The following is a 14,368-nucleotide window of genomic DNA, read 5'->3' on the forward strand; positions in this document are numbered from 1 at the left end:
CAGGGCAGCAATGGTAGAAGCAGTCTACAGGATTGGAATGCTTTGCATGGGAAAGTCTCACGACCCTTCTTATCTGTTTCTTCAACCAATGATGATGTATCCATTTGCTCTTTTATCACTTATGGAGGACCTATTATGTACAAGACACTTGGTGTGGACATGAGAAGGAAGATCTGGTTTTACTCATAGTGTAGAGTGGGAAAAGCATACCCAGAACCCTATAATACACTGGAATAAATCACATAGTAAAAGTGCACACAGGTAAGACAGCAATGCATTCTGTCCCAGAGGATCAGAAAGACTTCATAAGGAGAATTTGAATTTAGCGTAGACTGTAAAAGTAGGCTGTCTTCAACTGTGAAACACATTATAAGCCACACAAAGTTGATGTTTATTTGGCAGAACTTGGCAATGGGGAGGCGTAAGAAATCTTTAGGAAGGAGAATGACAAAATCTAGAGAGATATTCTAGAAAGATGGCTCTGGTGGCAGTGTGGAGGCTGAATGGAGAGGCAGGGGAAGACAAGAGGCAGATAAACCACCTAAGAGGCCATCTTCAGAGAAGAGGTGATGGTGGATGTGCAGGTGAAGAGGACCAATCTGAGACCTGATGAGAGATGAAAGGTGTGTGGTTGTTTGTATGTGTGTGTAGGGGGTGGGGAACTGCTGGAAGCAGACACGCAAGTGCATGGTGGTGTCACTGACCATGGAAGCAAACAAGGAAAGCAGATTGTTCTGCCAATGGCACACAATTGGAGATCAGAGCTCAGGGAGGGATTCTACTAAATTAACACAGATTTGGGAAGCATCAAATACTTGAATCTATGAGAACGAGAAGAACTACCAAAGTGAAAAAGTATTTTTTTTTTTTTTTTGAGACAGAGTCTTGCTCTGTCGCCAGGCGCCAGGCTGGAGTGCAGTGGCGCGATCTCGGCTCACTGCAACCTCTGCCTCCCGGGTTCAAGCAATTCTCCTGCCTCAGCCTCCCGAGTAGCTGAGACTATAGGCACGTGCCACCACACCCAGCTAATTTTTGTATTTTTAGTAGAGATGGGGTTTCACCATGTTGGCCAGGATGGTCTCGATCTCTTTACTTCATGACCCGCCTTCCTCAGCTTCCCAAAGTGCTGGTATTACAGGCGTGAGCCACCGCGCCTGGTGAAAAAGTATATATATATTTTTTTGAGATGGAGTTTCGCTCTTGTTACCCAGGCTGGAGTGCAATGGTGCGATCTCGGCTCACTGCAACCTCCGCCTCCTGGGTTCAGGCAATTCTCCTGCCTCAGCCTCCTGAATAGCTTGGATTACAGGCACGTGCCACCATGCCCAGCTAATTTTTTGTATTTTTAGTAGAGACGGGGTTTCACCATGTTGACCAGGATGGTCTCGATCTCTTGACCTTGTGATCCACCCGCCTCGGCCTCCCAAAGTGCTGGGATTACAGGCGTGAGCCACTGCGCCTGGCCTGAAAAAGTATTTTTTAATACAACAAGTGGGTAGTACCTTGGGAGATAACCACACTCAAGGGTGGCAGGGAATAAGAGCCTGAGCAGAGGTCTTAGCAGGAGACGAGTTAGTGAGGAAGCTCTGGGCCAAAAAAGCAGGAGGTCTCAAAGGGGAGTTAGGACTAAGGGGAAAGCAGGGGCTCTGGTAATTAGGAGGCTTCTGGAGGCCTTGAAGAGCAGTTACAGCAGAGAGATTCCCAAAGAGCTGGGGCACTGGAATGCTCTGAGCTGGGGCTGAATGTAGCTGCCATGTGAGGAGCTGGCCCAGCTGGGGATGGACTGCTCTTTCAACAAGTATGATGGGGACAGGAGGAGACGTGAGAGCAGTAAAAGGCAGATGCAGGATCAAAGACAGGCCCTTCTTTTCAAAAATAATTCAAGGCCAGGTGTGGTAGCTCATGCCTGTAACCCCAGCACTTTGGGAGGCCGAGGGACGAGGATGGCCTGAGGCAGGAATTTGAGACCAGCTTGAGCAACACAGTAAGACCCTGTCTCTACAAAAAAAAAAAAAAAAAAAAAGAATTAAGTAGGTATGGTGGTATATAACTGTAATTCCAGCTACTTAGGAGGCTGAAGCAGGAGAATCACTTGAGCTCAGGAGATGGAGGTTATAGTGACCTGTGATGGAGTCACTACATTACAGCCTGGGTGACAGAGACTCTGTCTCAAAAAAAAAAAAAAAATTAATAATTAAAAAAAAATGTATACAGGAGAGCAATCTGTGTATTAAAATTAAGGGAGATGGAGAGATTACTTTAGGCTTTATCAGCTAGAATTGGTGTTGACAAACAGTCCCGCTAAAATATCCACTTGTTAGGACACCATTTTCTTGCCTCTGGTATATGGAACTTTGCCACTTTGGGGCAAAATTGAGCTTGTCATGGAAAGCAATCAGAGCCCAGTGAAGCGAGAGAACCCCATTTGGCTGGGAATGTGAAGTTACGCTATGGCACCAGTCAGAGAAGCCTTTTCAAAAATGAGTTAAAAGGTTTATGCACGTGAATCAATGCCATTTACAAAGGAATCACCAACAGGAGTTGTATCCAACCATCCATCAGAAGTCAATGTCCAGTTCATCAAGTGGAACATCCCCTGGACATGGTGCGTCTTTCTCAATATGATGTTCAGAAGGATTCAACATTAATTAGGTCGTATTCCTGACTAGAGATACAAAACCTCAGTCTCATCAGTAAGAAACAAATTTTTATAGAATATCCCTCAACTGAACTTTAAGAATACTCTATAAAATAACTGAGCCTATATTTCCCAAAAAGGTCAATCTCATGAAAGAAAAAAAAAGGCTGAGGAGCCATTTCAGATGAAAGGAGGCTGAAGAAAGCAACATCACGTGCATCCTGGCCTGGCTCTTGCAGGTGAGGGAAAAGTGCTACAGAGACAACCGACCTGCAGAGTGGGACAGTGCATTGCATCATGTTCAAGGTCCAGAATGTGGTGACTGTGTGGTGGTTATGTAGGACAATGGCCTTGTTATGAGAAATGCAAGTGGAAATCGTAAAGGGGAAGAGGGCATGAGATATGCAGCCACTTTCAAGCTACTCAGAAGCAGGAAGTGATGTGCATACACACATAGACAATGGAGCAGGAATGACAATGTGCTGACATGTTAAAAGGCTGTGAAACTCATAAAGGAAATTTGGGAATTCTCTGTATTAATCTTTTAATTTTCTTGTAAGTCTGAAATGATTTCAAAATAAAAAGAACAAACAAGGGGTGTGTGCAGGGCTGAAGGACTGCCAACGCTGCCCTAGGAAGGAGTAAAGTAGGCAGCAGGAGTAGGTGGGGAGTGAGGCTGAAGCCTGCAGATCCTGGACTCTACTAAGTAGGGACGCACCCCTCCTGTGTTTGTCAATCCCAACCACAGAGTGCACACCCTAGGCTCAAAGACACTAAAACAAATGCAGGTGCTTCTTTTCACTTGGTAGTCATATAAATGAAGCAAAATTGCCAAAAGGTGGCAAAGATGATCACTGTTGCTGAGCTACAGTATTTGGGGTCAACTTTGATTCCTTAAAAATTTTTTTTTGAGACAGGATTTTGCTCTGTCACCCAGGATGGAGTACGGTGGGGCTTGATCCGAACTCACCATAGCCTGAAACTCCTGGGCTCAAGTGATCATCCCACTTCAGCCTCCTGAGTAGCTACTGCACACAGCTAATTTTTTTTTTTTTTTTTTTTAGTTTTTGTGAAGACAGAATCTCACTTTGTTGCCCAGGCTGGTCATGAACTGGCTTTAAGCCATCCTCTCACCTCAGCTGCCCAAAGTGTTGGGATTATAGGGGTGAGCCACCACACTAAGCCCTTAAGAAGCTTCTTAAAGACACTTATTAATTTAAAAGGAATTTTTAAAGACAATTTTATTTATTAATTTTTTTGTAGAGACAGGGTCTACTATGTTGTCTTGAACTCCAGGCCTCAAGCCATCCTCCTGCCTTGGCCTCCAAAAGTGGTGGGATTATAGGCGTGAGCTACCATGCCTGGCCTACAACAGATTTTTTATATTACTATTTCAAATGGAAAACCAGGATCACTCAAAAACTCGACTATTTTTAAGGAGAATTCCAAGAAGGAGACCATGTACGATGTCCACCCCATTCATATAAGTGTTCCCCTACCTTTGAGGATCACGGCACCAGCAGCAGTTTCCCATTTGCCTTCCTCATCCACTGCTCAGAGCCACATGTATCTCAGGTGAAGACCTTGCACAGTGGCTCTGCAGTGGGCTGGCAGCAGGAAGACCCTGGGTCTGGAATTTGAGTGGCAACTGCTCCATACCACCCCTATGCCCCAGAATGAACAGCCCGGTCCTGGTTGGGGCCAGTGTTACAGGGAAGGTCATCGCCTGCAGAGCAGTCGAAGCCTCTGTTGGCCACAGACTGAGGAGCTGCCTTTAGCACCAAAGGCATCCCTGAATGTGTCCCCAACCAGTGCTGTCACAGAGGGCTGCAAGGGAAAGATTGTGCCCTACCTCTCGGTGGGTGCTGGCTGGTAGGAGGGGAATGGTCTCATCCACAGTGGCCAATAACGTTCTCAGGGCCAAGCCGACTTCCTGAAAGACAAGAATCACAACCAATATTAGAACACACACAAAAGATTTTTATGCCTTTCAGTTATATATTTTTAAATTTCCTTTCCACTAGTTTCAAGGGAAACTTCTGTATTTCTTTTTCTTAGTGCTGAGCCCTATCTTGTAAGTTATGAGGCTCCTTTTTCTCCCAAAAGATTTAGATCTGACTATTCATTGCTCTAATACCCTAAGGAGCCAGGTGAAGAACAGAAGCTAACATAAGAAAGGTCACATAGATGCTGAGGGTGGAAAGCAGGATTTTTTCTTCTCATCTACTCCTTCCAAGCAGATTCTACCACCCTCCTGGAGCCAACACACCAACTCTGCCAACACAGGTTAGGATAAAGAAGAGCACATTTCCCCCAAGTGTGTTCACTGAGTGTGTTCTCAACCATGTACTTTCAAACACCTCATGAGGCTGGCAAGAGATGACATCACTGCCCCAGGGGCAAGGGGGTAGCCTTGCTTTGGACCTCATCTCTTATGGACACTGAGCAGAAACATTCCTCCCTGCCACTTCTGAGTTGTAAAAAAAAGGGTCTAAGTATGATTTAAAACAATATAATTTAAAATTCAAATTTTCATTACTGTCATTCTTCTGAGGATCAAATATTTAATGACTAAGACATCAAACTACATGTAATATGAATAAAACCAGTAAGAAAATAATAGTTACTTATAATTGGATCAGCATACAAAAACAATGTCATTTGGCCAAATATGGTTAAAGAAGTAGTGTCCATAAAATCACCATCTAAAATCTTAATATGTACAAAATTCTTAATGCTTTCATCTACTGTTGAGTTTTTTGTTTAAATTTGGCTGTGGGTTAATGCAAGTTAATCCTTGAGAACTTTGGTTAAAACTGTTATGTAATACAGTTAAAAAAACGAACCAGAACGGATCAACTGTGCTTTCCATGAAACATTACAACTTTCAAGCAGTTTTTTCTACATTGATGGTTTATAAGAAGCTGTTGCAAAGACTGCTAATAGGTACACTAAACAACAGTTGTAGGGGCTGGGCATGGTGGCTCACGCCTGTAACTCCAGAACTTTGGGAGGATGAAGCAGGCGGATCATGTGAGGTCAGGAGTTTGAGACCAGCCTAGAGAACATGGTGAAACCCTGTCTTTACTAAAAATACAAAAATTAGCCAGGCATGGTGGTGCATGCCTGTAGTCCCAGCTACTCGGGAGGCTGAGGCAGGAAAATTGCTTGAACCTGGGAGGCAGAGGTTGCAGTGAACCGAGATCATGCCACTGTGCTCTAGCCTGGGAGCCTGGGAGAGAATGAGACTCTATTTCAAAAAAAAAGATAAGAATTAAGGAAAAAAAAAACAGTTGTGGCCTGGCACAGTGGCTCACGTCTATAATCCCAGCTCTCTGGGAGGCCGAGGCAGGGGGATTGCCTGAGCTCAGGAGTTCGAGACCAGCCTGGGCAACACGGTGAAACCCCGTCTCTACTAAAATACAAAATAGTTGGGTGTGATGGCATGCACCTGTAGTCCCAGCTACTCGGGAGGCTGAGGCAGGAGAACTGCAAGAACCCGGGAAGTGGAGGTTGCAGTGAGCCAAGATCGCGCCTCTGAACTCCAGCCAGGGCAATAGAGTGCTATTCCATCTCAAAAAAAAAAAAAAAGTTGTAGGCTTCTACAACTCAATAACAAAATACAGTATGATTTAAAAAACAGGCAAAAAAAAAAAAAACCCTTGAGTAGACACTTATGCTCAAAAACCAAACAGATGTTCAACACCTGTATGCAAATCAAAACCACACTTAAACAAACTTCACATCCATTAGATGACAATTATTTTTTTAAAAAAGACACATCCAAAACCCCAAGCCCCAAAACAACCCCCTAGAAAATAACAAGGTTTGGTGAGAATATGGAGAAACTGAAACCCTTATGCACTGTTGGTGGGAATGTAACATGGTGCAGTTGCTATGAAAATGAATGGGGGCTCCTCAAGAAATTAAAAATAGAATTACCAATGATCCAGCAATTCTGAGTATACACCCAAAGAAGTGAAAGCAAGGTCTCAAAGAGACATCTGTACACCCATGTTCATCGTAGCATTCTTCATGATCACTGAAAGGTGGAAGCAACCCAAGTGTCCCGTGATGGTTGAGTAAATAAGCAAAATGTGGGATAAACATACAGTGGAGTATTTATTACTCAGCCTTAAAAAGGAAGAAAACTCTGACACATGCTACAACATGGATGAACTCTGAGCTACTATGCTGAGTGAAATAAGTCAGTCACAAAAGACAAATACAGTATGATTACACTTATGAGAGGTACCTAGGATAGTCAATTCATAGAGACAGAAACTAGGAGGTTGCCAGAGGCTAGGGAAGGGGGAAAAGAGCAGTGTTGTTTCAAGTGTACAGAGTTTCAGTTTTGCAAGGAAAGGGTTATGGAGATGGACGGTGCCGATGGTGGCACAATGATGTGAATGTACCTAATGCCTCTGAAATGTACGCTTAAAAGTGGTTAAGATGGCAGTTTATGTTATGTGTATTTTACTACAATGAAAAAAAAGTATGAGCAAATTTCAGAAACACTGGCTCAGAGCCAAGTTTGACCACACTCTGAACTACAGGACACCTCTGTGCACCCAAGATGCCAGTAAGTACTCTTTAATAGAAACCATTGCTGACTTTCCTTGGACCTAGTATCCTTTGTCTTTTTCTTTTTTTTTTTAAGACATGGGGTTTCACCATGTTGGTCAGGCTGGTCTTGAATTCCTGACCTCAAGTGAACCACCTGTCTTGGCCTCCCAAAGTGCTGGGATTACAGACGTTGAGTTACCGCACCTGGCCACTACTGTCTTTTTTCACAGAATACTTGTCACTGGTTCCTAGAATCCCCCTCCATTGAACAAAATTTGCAAAACATCAGTTTACTGGCATATTTTTATTTCTTTTTACTCTTTTTAAAAGAAAATTCAATGCACACCTACATACCCAACCCTCAGCTTAAGAGAAACAATTCAGGGCTGGGTGCGGTAGCTCACGTCTGTAATCCCAGCACTTTGGGAGGCCGAGGTTGGTAGATCACAAGGTCAGGAGCTCAAGATCAGCCTGGCCAACATGTTGAAACCCCGTCTCTACTAAAAATACAAAAATTAGCTGGGTGGGGTGGCAGGTGCTTGTAATCCCAGCTACTCAGGAGGCTGGGGCAGAGAACTGCTTGAATCCGGGAGGTGGAGGTTGCAGTGAGCCAAGATTGCGCCACTGCACTCTAGCTTGGGCAACAGAGCGAGACTCCAACTAAAAAACAAGACAAAACAAAAACCGAAAAACAATACAGACAAATCCTCCCAAAGCCAGTATCTTTCTTCAACTGGCTCCTCCTTAGAGGTGCAGGATCTGAATTTGATAATGATCATTCGTCTACTTGTCTCTGCACTCTAACAATGTAACCACATCTCCCTAAGTCTTATATAGGATTATTTTGCATGTTTTTCAACTTTACATAAATGGCATCATACTATAAGCATGTTTTTGCAGCTTTCTCTTTACTGTACACTTTATGTGTGAGTGTTAATTATTATTATTTTATTTTTCATTTTTACAACTCAGCCAGTGAGTGCTAATTATTAAAAGACTGTTCTGCTTCAAGTCACTCCCAGCCTAGTGTTTACTTACAGAACAAGACAGGAACAGCAATTCAGAGTAAATGTGGTTCTCATTAACACTGCCACTGTACGGTGCCTTTGCAAAGACCTTCTAAAACATCAGCAGTGCCTTTAGATTGGGGGGCACCTAGAGCCATCTATCAACTGGCACCATAGCTTCCAAGAAACAAGAACATTTTTGCCAGTACATAATGTGACCATGTCTTACCTTCACCATAGGGACATATTCCTCTGGTGGGGCCGGCTGGATTTTACTGGACATCTCGATGACAGCTTTCACCAGGCCCGTCACATTCTCATACACCTTATCATTTGACCGGTCCAGGTTGGCAGTAGGTGGGGGGCTGATTTCCTGGGGCTGAAGCTGACAACACAAAAGCCAGTAATTTTTCTTCTCTCCAGCAGATGGCATGAGATCACCAAAATCAAGCCAGAGAGAGTCTGAGATCAAAGCAGATCAAAGAAGGTCATTGATTTTCTTGCGTATACAGGATATGGTTCAGATTGAGAATGATGGTAAAGTAATTCCTCCAAGTGACAAATTAGGCAATTTTTTTTTCTAACTTTGAGCTCAGTTAGAGGAAACGAGATGGAATCATACACATTATACTAAAAACCCCAGATTCTTTCAGAGATATATGATTCAATGTCCCCGCACCCCAAAATCACTCACCACAAGAGAATAATCCATCTGAGGATTTACTGAATTTTAGAGAAAATTACCTATTTGGCTAAAGAGTCAAACATTCTACATGAAGACTATACGGATTTCCACTTAGTTTGAATTCTGCAGTGAAAACTGTATGGCTCAGCTTAGTTGCCCTCAGCTACCTAATGGAAATATGTTCTTTGTACAGTTATAAAAAGCTGACACAGAAATGCACTCTAAGGGGACAAGAGATCTGTTTGCAGGTCATGATTGAAATCAAAGCAGCAGTGGTGTCACCAGGAGCCTCCCTGCCAGAGACCCCGGTTTCAGCCAGCTCTGTGCTGACTGCTGGAAAGCACCTAGGCCCATGCTTATAAAGCCTCAGCTCTCTCACCCAGGCAATGGTGATGAGGGAAGATGAGGCCACAGATGTTAATGTCCACCTAGGGCCTGGGCACAGAAGAGACATCAACAAACATTAACTAAGATAACTTGAGTGCTGAAGGTGGAATAACATGAGGACCTTTGGAAAATCTTTAGTATTTAAAAATTCCCGTTGGTTAGACTTATACCAGGCATAAAATGGCGTATGTATACACTTTTTAAAAAAAGACTAACTTATAGTACATATAGTTCAATCAGGAACCCGCTGCCAGTGCTCAGTCTAAATGTAAGTTCCCATTTCTGTACCCTTGGGTGCTTTTGCCCAGGTAGTCTGGAACAAATTAATTCTTGGTTGTCCCAAAGTCTGGGTATGAGATAGAAAAGCACAAGAACAATTCATTTACTGCAAACATGTGCATGTCTTGTTCTCTTGCAAACATAAACACTGCTTTTGGCATCTGTCAGTCATGACAGGTGACAAACCAGGCCGAAGTACCCTCCCACTTGAGCTTCCTGCTTTCCAGTCCAAAATTACATGCAGAGAGCAGGGTGCGATAGAGCGAGCTGGACAGACACACAAAGACACAATGTGCTTACCCTCCATGGCTATTGTCGAACGGAAGGTGAGGAAAAGTTAAAGGAATTTATCAGAGAAAGGGAAAAAAGAAAAACAATATTAATAAAGGCATCAGACAAATCCCCCATAAAAACACATGAGCAGAACAAAAAGGAGCTAGTTTCCAAGCCTGCCCACCAGCTCTCGCTCACTGTTGCCAGGGTGTGGCTACTGTGCCACCTGCTCACTGCCCTAGCACACTGCATAGAGAGGTCTGCCATGCACCATGCTCAGTTACAAAACAAATGCAGGGAACATGCAAAGCCTGAGGAACAATCCAGCAGCAGTGCAAGATCAACAGAATTAGGGCTCTTCAAAAAGAAAGGAGGAGGAGGACATACAGTTTTAATTACTGAAAAGTACCCATCTGAATTCTCAGAGATTCAGGAGAAACTGCAGCAACCTCAATTCCTGAGCCTGGTCCCTCAACATCCTTGGGAATCTGCTTCATTATCTAGCCATACTGCCATCATAAAGATTCCTGACTTGGGGCTGCATTGAAAGATATTAGGCCCAGCCTGGCCAACATGGTGAAACCCCGTCTCTACTAAGAATACAAAAATTAGCCGGGCACGTTGGTGCATGCCTGTAATCCCAGCTACTCGGGAGGTTGAGGTAGGAGAGTTGTTTGAATCTGGGAGGCGGAGGTTGCAGTGAGCCGAGACTGTGCCACTGCACTCCAGCCTGGGCAACAGAGTGAGACTGCGTCTCAGAAAAGAAAAAAAGATCAAAAAAAAAAAAAAAAGGGCCGGGTGTAGTGGCTCACGCCTGTAATCCAAGCACTTTGGAGGCCAAGGTGGGCGGATCACCTGAGGTCGGGAGTTCAAGACCAGCCTGACCAACATGGTGAAATCCTGTCTTAAAAAAAAAAAAAAAAAAAAAAAAAAAAGACATTGGGAGCTTATTTTAAAAACAAAAGTAGAACAAAAATCCTTCTTTTGAGCTGATTCTTATGATTAGGTTCTACTACTTTAAACTGAGCAGTTTTATTTAATGTGTTTTCTCTAAAGCTCAAGTCAGGGCTGTCTTACTGTATAACCACATCATTTCTAAGAGATGACTGCCTGTATTTTCTGCACCGAGAGTCACAGTGCAGTCTTCTGTTTAACTTCATAGGATGATGTGCCAGTTCAAACTGCATCAACACAAAAAGGCACAGGGCTTCTTGAGGAGGGTGACACAGTGTGAGTTTCTTCAAGAAGAAATAGACAATTCTATAATTCTAGGCAGGTTGTAACTTGTTTAAAGCTTCTGTAATTTTGTACTTTGCCCTTTGCCCAATTCTTGTGGTAGAAGGGCACTGTCATAATGCTTCTAGTGACCATTTGCAGTGACATTCCAGAAGCAAAAGCTGTTTGGAAAGACATCCTATTGGTTTCCTATAATCTGGAGCTTGGCAGGCAGCTGATGATAAACTCTCTATAGATGTAGTCAATTCCAACCACTTAGGTTGATACAGACTCAGATAGTTAAGAACCAAAATGCAATGCTACCTAGGGAAAACTGAGACTGATTTTGCCTAAATGTTATTTGGATGAATTATTTTAGTTATATATAAAGTTAAGTATTTCACTATTGGTTGTTGTTGTTGTTTAAGACAGAGTTTTGCTCTGTCGCCCAGGCTGGAGTGCAGTAGTGTGATCTCAGCTTACCCACAACCACTGCCTCCTGGATTCAAGCGATTCTTGTGCCTCAGCCTCCTGAGCAGCTGAACTACCAGCTTACGCTACTATGCACACCTAATTTAGACAGAGTTTGACCATGTTGGCCAGGCTGGTCTGGTTGGTACTCTTGATCTCAAGCAATCCACCTGCCTTGGCCTCTCAAAGTGCTGGAATCACAGGTGTCAGCCACTGTGCCTGGCTGCATTTCAGTATTAGAACAATACTGTTCTTTTAGGATGGATTCAATGACCTCTACCAAGCAGACAATGAAGAAATAGGGGCACATATTTCACATTATTTAAAAATCTTTACTTAATATATTTTAAGTACACATATTATTTTCATCAAGATTTCAATTTTCTTTATCCCTTACATTGAGGGTATTCCTAATTCTATGTATTCATTATGTTATTCCAGCTGTGAAACATAAGTGCATGTCAGAATTCTAAGGTGGTACCTGCTCTACCTTGAAAGTTGGTTTTTCATTATAATATAAGCCATTTTGAAAGTCTGCTCTTTTGGATTATGAAAATGAGAAACAACTCATTAATCTCATTCTGTTGCCCAGGTCAGATTCAAACAGCTGGGCTGAAGTGATCCTCCTTCCTTAGCCTCCCAAATAGCTGGAACTATAGGGGTGTGCCACCATGCCTGGTTCCTTTTTAGAAATTTACTGAAATAAGCCAATATTGGGAAGGGTGTGTCCTTCCTCAATTTTCCCTGAAGAAGATTGAGTGTGTCCTTAATAGAACTGCCAGGAGGTATCCTGGGGATTGAGGGTCTGGTGAGCTGGGGAAGCTCCAGATTCCCAGGCGCTTACAAGCCACTGGCATGAACTCTGGGGACCAGTGGATACTTTCACTATGGCCACAGACAGCAGGCTAGTTTGTGCCAGTGGCTGCCCATTCACCCTCTGGTCACCTTCTCAATGGACACTGGCAAACCTGTGCCCTCTAAGCTGCAGGCTATCACTCTAGGCCTGGAGATGACATTTTCTCTTACCCTGGACTAACTCTATGATGACTCTGAGAAGACAACAATATGTCTACATCTAACTAAGCTTCAGCTTTGGAGGTGAGAGCCTTTGAGTGAAGTCTGCGCTCAGCCAGGCCTGCAGCCAAGCACCTTGAACACACTGCTTAACTCTGTGAGCCTTGGTCATCTGAGAAATGATACCACCACTGATCCTGTGAGGTTGACATGAGAAATGACAATATAAGAAAAAGGTCTGCCCCAGCATTTGGCAAAGGGAAGACGTTCAATAAATGGTGGTTATTGGTAAGCAAAGTTTATTTTAACCTGCTATGATATTTATCAGATTTTAAGATGTCTTCCACTTTAAGATGCATCATTTTTGTTTGTTTGTTTCCTAAAGATGGAGTCTTGCTCTGTCACCCAGGCTGGAGTGCAATGGTATGCTTTCAGCTCACTGCAACCTCTTCCTCCTGAGTTCAAGCAATTCTCCTGCCTTAGTCTCCCGAATAGCTGGGATTACAGGTGCGCGCCACCACGCCTGGCAAATTTTTTGTACTTTTAGTAGAGACGGAATTTTACCATGTTGACTAGGCTGATCTTGAACTCCTGACCTCATGATCTGCCCACCTTGGACTCCCAAAGTGCTGGGATTATAGGCATGAGCCACCGCGCCTGGCCAAAGATGCATCATTTTTAATGCACCACTAAGCTAGAAAAAAAATGCTGCCAATTAAACCAAAACACCATCCCAATTTTAGAGAGATTAAAATGTAAAAAAAAAGGTATATCAGAATTAAGAAATAGGGTGTATTTTGAGAAGTAATTTGTTATCTTAATTGGAAAGTAAAAAGATCCCATCTCCTTACAGGAGCCAGGCTAGAAGAGGAGAGCCTCCTCCTTCAGATCTCCCAGGGAGGAAGGCTGCTGTTCTAGAGGCTCCAGCACTTGGTGGGGGCTGGTGGGGACCCAGGAGAGTCACAGACAACAACAGTTCCAGTTGCATACCCCTCAGGGCAGGCAGCACCTGATTTCTGACTGCCAAATTTGGAAGCCTGTAGTTATTTGTGCCCGAGTCAAACACTCCCCTTGGTCTGAGGACGGCTCTACTCAGCATACATTGCTTTTACAAATCCAATTCTAACTCTAAATGGAAAATAATGAAGTTTTCCATGAAGCCACACTTATAAACTTGGAGCCTACAGAAAGTCCTCACTTACCTGGTTTAATTAATATTTAAAACCAGAAGCAATCTCAGCACTTTATTCTAAAGAAAACATTCTGTCTAATCAGAGGAAGATGTACATAGAAAATCAGAATCTGACTGAGTTCCTAAAATCTCTCACACTGAGAGAAAAATGGGCAAGAAAATGTTTGCATCAAGCTCTTCCCTGACTCTCAGAGGGGTTTAGAACCAGACCAATCGACTCCTGGGTCTCGCTGCAGTTCCACTCTGCACTGTTCTATTTTCCGCACCATCTCTACTCTACGACATGAACACAGTCAACTGAGTACTAGAGGACTCCACAAATTCTGCAAGCAGAATGTGCTGCACAGGCTCAGATGCCCACCTTGACACCCTCATTGTAGCTGTCCCCAGGGCTGCTGAGGCTGGCAAGGCTTCCCAGGTGACCGGGGGCTCCAGGGCGAGGTGGTTTCTTTGGTGGAGCTGCAGGATCTGGTGAGAGAGAATGATTCCCATTAAGTCATGTGTGTTAAGAAAGAGAAAGAAGGTCAGGTGTAGTGGTTCATACCTGTAATCCCAGCACTTTGGGAGGCCAAGGTGGGCAGATTCCCTGAGCTCAGGAGTTTGAGTCCAGCCTGTGCAACATGGTGCAGCCCTATCTCTAC

The 14,368-nt window shown here is 43.6% G+C and overlaps 1 protein-coding gene across 31 annotated transcripts in view; it reads right to left on the reverse strand.

Moving 5' to 3' along the window:
• Nucleotides 1–14,368, reverse strand: part of PTK2 (protein tyrosine kinase 2) — a 352,445-nt gene that overhangs the window by 2,403 nt on the left and 335,674 nt on the right. For all 31 annotated transcript variants that reach the window (XM_064384640.1, XM_064384638.1, XM_064384629.1 and 28 more), the window contains 3 exons: nucleotides 14,089–14,195; nucleotides 8,441–8,596; nucleotides 4,491–4,571 (listed from right to left, as the gene is read on the reverse strand). In XM_064384640.1, coding sequence (XP_064240710.1) covers nucleotides 4,491–4,571; nucleotides 8,441–8,596; nucleotides 14,089–14,195 — 344 coding nt within the window. The remainder of the gene's footprint in view (nucleotides 1–4,490; nucleotides 4,572–8,440; nucleotides 8,597–14,088; nucleotides 14,196–14,368) is intronic.

Source organism: Aotus nancymaae, unplaced genomic scaffold, assembly GCF_030222135.1.
Source record: "Aotus nancymaae isolate 86718 unplaced genomic scaffold, 86718_ANA_hifiasm-v0.15.2.pri h1tg000036l, whole genome shotgun sequence".
Lineage (NCBI taxonomy): Eukaryota > Metazoa > Chordata > Mammalia > Primates > Aotidae > Aotus > Aotus nancymaae.